General features: G+C 37.0%; 1 protein-coding gene across 1 annotated transcript; it reads left to right on the top strand.

The window, feature by feature from the left end:
- Nucleotides 1-218: 218 nt before the first annotated feature.
- Nucleotides 219-3,999, top strand: LOC122672603 (probable polygalacturonase At1g80170). The gene is made up of 9 exons (XM_043870064.1): nucleotides 219-428; nucleotides 1,114-1,245; nucleotides 1,385-1,555; nucleotides 1,649-1,669; nucleotides 1,809-2,016; nucleotides 2,553-2,634; nucleotides 2,733-2,841; nucleotides 2,932-3,048; nucleotides 3,592-3,999. Exons 1-9 carry the CDS (start codon nucleotides 246-248, stop codon nucleotides 3,868-3,870), a joined length of 1,302 nt encoding a protein of 433 aa, XP_043725999.1. The 5' UTR covers nucleotides 219-245; the 3' UTR covers nucleotides 3,871-3,999.
- The last annotated feature ends 309 nt before the right edge of the window (nucleotides 4,000-4,308 follow it).

Raw genomic sequence — 4,308 nt, 5'->3', positions numbered from 1 at the left:
TTTTTGTCGTATGTCCACAGGGGCATAAATGTAAGATTAAATTTTGAGCCATGACGTCTCACGTTATCCATTACAAATTCCCAATATTTTATTACCACACAAAAAATAAATAAATAAATAAATCTCAGTATAATTGTATCCCTTCTATTTACCCGAAAAAAACGCACTCAGACTTCTGAGAAATCTCTTTTGTTCTTTTAATCGCGGCAGTGCTACACATCATTCTTCCTCGCTTTCTGGAACTGATGAGAAAACCAAGTGCTTCTTCTTGCGCTCAATTTCTTATTCTGATTTATCTATGTCTCTGTTCAAATCTCTTTCATGTTGAAGGGTTTGATTCTCTGATTCAGCTGCGAGGCAGCAACAGAAAAGTTGTTTCTGTGCTCGATTATGGAGCGAAAGGGGATGGTCTTCACAGTGACACCAAGGTAGGCCAAAGAACTCAAGCTCTGTGTATCTTCTTAATCATTGTCTCAGCTCAATCTTTTATGTTCGTTTAGTTTCGATACTTGTGTATGTGTGTGTGGTGAAATAAAATGTCTCTGAAATCTGTTAAAATGAAACCAAAAAAAAAAAAAAAAACCCTCCTCCCCTATGTGAAAATTGCAGGATAATGATTAATGAAGGAAACCAAATGCTTCTTAAACTGTTCTCTTGCTAATTGAATGCTTTTAATGTTCACACGCAAAACCCAATCTGCATCAAGGAGGGTCGCATACTAAGATATGTGTTTGGGTGGACGCAATCACATAATTATTCTGGTGAAATTTAAGGAACCTATGTTTTTACTTCTTTTTCTGATCGGCAATTCTCGTGCCCATGTATCAAAATCGATATGGTATGAAATGAATATTTATTGTTCCATACCCATTTTGCCAGAAAATCTTATTTCCAAAAGTGTTCAAATCCAAAACCTGCAGTAGATGAGGATTTTCTAAGCCACATATTAGTTAATTAATTTCTTCCAGATCAAAAGTTCTTCTCTTAATTGCATGGTAATTATTCAAGCTTATGTATTACTGTAGTTCATCCAGAAGCCCACTTGGAATAATTGCCAAGAAAGAGGTTACTTGTATATTGATTCAATGACAAATTATGAATCCCTGCTTTCAGGCTTTTAAAAATGCTTGGGAGGTAGCTTGTTGTTTACCATCACGATCAACACTTGAAGTTCCAGCTGGGAAAACTTATCTGGTTGGGCCAATTGATTTTGGTGGGCCTTGTGAATCAAAGGTGACTTTAAGGGTATGTATGAGCGGAAAATTGCTAGAACCTCGTTACTTTTAACTAATATGTTTTCAAACATTTACATCCTGCAGCCAGTTGTGAACTTTAATGTAGAGTTCTTTCCATTTCTTTGTATATGGACTTCCATTTTTCACAGATCTTTGGTACCATCATTGCTCCTAAAGATCCTCATTTCTGGGATGGTTTGAATCGGCGTAGGTGGCTTTATTTCCATAATCTCAATCACCTCATTGTAGAAGGCGGAGGCACAATCAATGGGATGGGACAGGAATGGTGGTCCCGCTCTTGCAAGATCAACACAACAAATGTAGTTTTGTTTTTCCCAGAATAATCTTTGTTTATGACTTAGGATTAGCCGTATTTTAGGTGTTTAACTATTGCATTAAATTTATCTTTGCAGCCATGTCGACATGCTCCAACGGTTAGTTCATTGTTCTTTTATTCTTTGAGCAATTTTGTTAGTTCCATGCATTTTTGTTCTCTTTGTTTCTAATCGTGGTGTTGAAAATCCAATATTATATTACTCTGTTGATCTCGTAATTTTTACTACTACTGTTCAGGCCATTGCTTTCCATCTGTGCCAAAATTTGAAAGTCAGGAACATCATGACAATAAACAGTCAACAAATGCACATTGCTTTCACCAACTGTAGCCGGGTTGTGGCATCTCATCTTATAGTGCTTGCACCTGTCGGAAGTCCAAACACTGATGGAATTCACATAAGTGCATCCACTAATGTTCAGGTCAAAGACACTGTAATTGGAACAGGTCTGATATTCTGATGATCCAAAATTTAGTTATATTCAGCTGTATTTGTTAAAATTTCAGTTCATAAACCGTATATCTATGAAGTTTTCATGTGAATCTGGAAAAAAGGTTTTCTCCACAACCCTTGTAAATAGCCTTTCTCTGTCTCTGAAATTCATAATTTGGGTAGATTGAAGGGTCTAGGTATCATAGATTCCCAAGCATCTAAATCTTGTTTTCTCACTGTAGGATCTTGAGTGAAGATGATATGGAGAATTATTTATTAATAATACTTCGTCACAGACCTTGTTTTAGCATTCGTCCTTTGCTGCCTGCCCTCTAATCGCAGACACATCCGCACCTCTGTGCAACTATATTACTTGCACTCTTGCAACCTATATGCTCAACTACCTAGGATTTATTTTAATCAGAAATCAATCTGAGGAACAAAATTTTTTCCCTTCCCTTGCTTTTAAGCATCTTAGACCTATTAACATATGATGATATGATTGTAGTTCTGGATACATTTTGACATGAATCCTTTTTTAATATTCCAGGTGATGACTGCATCTCTATAGTTAGCAATACTTCCAGGGTTAAAATCAGAAATATTACATGTGGGCCTGGCCATGGTATAAGGTAACACATAATTGAGTTTCAATTAAGGATCACAGATCATCTTAGCTTGTTCTTGGCTTATCTTGACACAAGACTAATTCCATTCTTCATTCAAATAGTATAGGAAGTTTGGGGAAATCAGATTCATGTGATGATGTGTATGATGTATTGGTTGATGGAGCATTTATATCAAACACTGAGAATGGGCTGAGGATCAAAACATGGCAGGTAATCACTAAAATATATAGTTCACCACCTTGCATTTCAAGAAATAAATCCATGGCTATTTAATGCTTGCATACTTTTTGTGTGCAACAGGGAGGATGTGGCTTTGCCCGAAAGATAACATTTCAGAATGTGGTAATGGAAAATGTTTCTAACCCAATCATCATTGATCAGTATTACTGTGATTCACAGATACCATGTCAAAACCAGGTAGTAAGCTCACACGATTTTCCTGACAACTAGTTTTCCGTGTTTAGTGTTCTTATAAACATGTCCTTTGAGTCTAATTCCTTGAATGATGTTTGATCAAACTCACAAATTTTCATCGGTATTAGACTTAACATTCTTGGAAACATTTTTTTTTTTAATCCCAATAGAAAGTCTTTGTTTGCTTAAATGTTTTCAAAGATTGTAGGTTTTTTCTCCCCCCCCCCTCCCCAAAAGTAAGCTCACACGATTTTGCTGACTACTACTTTTCCATGTTTAGTGTTCTTATAAACATGTCCTTAGAGCCTAATTCCTTGAATGATGTTTGATCAAACTCACAAATTTTCATCAGTATTAGACTTAACATTCTTGGAAACATTTTTTTTTTAATCCCAATAGAAAGTCTTTGTTTGCTTAAATGTTTTTAAAGATTGTAGTTTTTTCTCCCCCCCCCCCCTTCCCTCCATCCATCCACTCTACCTTACTGCATGTTATGTACGTAATCAAGTCTAGTTGCTAACATACATTATATACAATGAAACGCAGACCAGGGCTGTTCAGGTAGAGAGAGTTTCTTTCATAGGCATCAGAGGAACTGCAGCCACTGAGGAAGCAATAAGATTTGCTTGCAGTGACAATTCCCCATGCCATAGAATATATTTGGAAGATCTTCAATTATTATCAAATTCTGGAGAGCCTACCAGGGCTTTTTGTTGGCAAGCTTGGGTCTCAAGTTCAGGCATTGTATCTCCTACTTGTTTCATATGCAGTGGGAGCTTCATCAAACAGAAGGTTATTTCAAGTTCCATCCATCGGACTATTTAAAGATAGATCATTCTTCATTGGCTGTGAATGCCATTATTGTCCAGTGGGACAAGCTCCTCTTGTGAACTTAGTATGGATGGGTGTCATGGCTGCCTACCAATGTGAGGATCTTACTACAGGTTTTGGTGTTCTTCAAATTATATTTACCTAAGATCCCATTCAAAAAGGAGGCCCATGAACAAATTGTTGATGTGATTTATATTACTTTAGGGAAAGGAACTTTAACTGGAAAGGACCGGGGGCAGCACTGATCTTTTCGTGCTGGGCTGTGTCTGTGTGCAGGTACACGTCGAGGCACAACTCTGGTTAGCGTTCTTTCTCCCATTAGTTTATTGGGAGAGGGATCCATCCATACACTAGTACTTTGTAATGGAATTTTATATGCTAGTATCTTATTGATCATGGGTCACACACAGCCACTTATATGAACATTCCATG

This window comes from Telopea speciosissima, chromosome 8 (genome assembly GCF_018873765.1).
Source record: "Telopea speciosissima isolate NSW1024214 ecotype Mountain lineage chromosome 8, Tspe_v1, whole genome shotgun sequence".
Classification (NCBI taxonomy): Eukaryota; Viridiplantae; Streptophyta; class Magnoliopsida; order Proteales; family Proteaceae; genus Telopea; species Telopea speciosissima.
The sequence above is the reverse complement of the archived record's forward strand: the minus strand, read 5'-3'. Positions and strand labels throughout refer to the sequence as shown.

Coding starts and splice junctions, on each gene's coding strand:
- LOC122672603 (XM_043870064.1), top strand. CDS start 246: ATGAGAAAACCAAGTGCTTCTTCTTGCGCTCAATTTCTTATTCTGATT. Junction 2,017..2,552: donor AGACACTGTAATTGGAACAG/GTCTGATATTCT, acceptor TTAATATTCCAG/GTGATGACTGCATCTCTATA. Junction 2,635..2,732: donor GGGCCTGGCCATGGTATAAG/GTAACACATAAT, acceptor TCATTCAAATAG/TATAGGAAGTTTGGGGAAAT.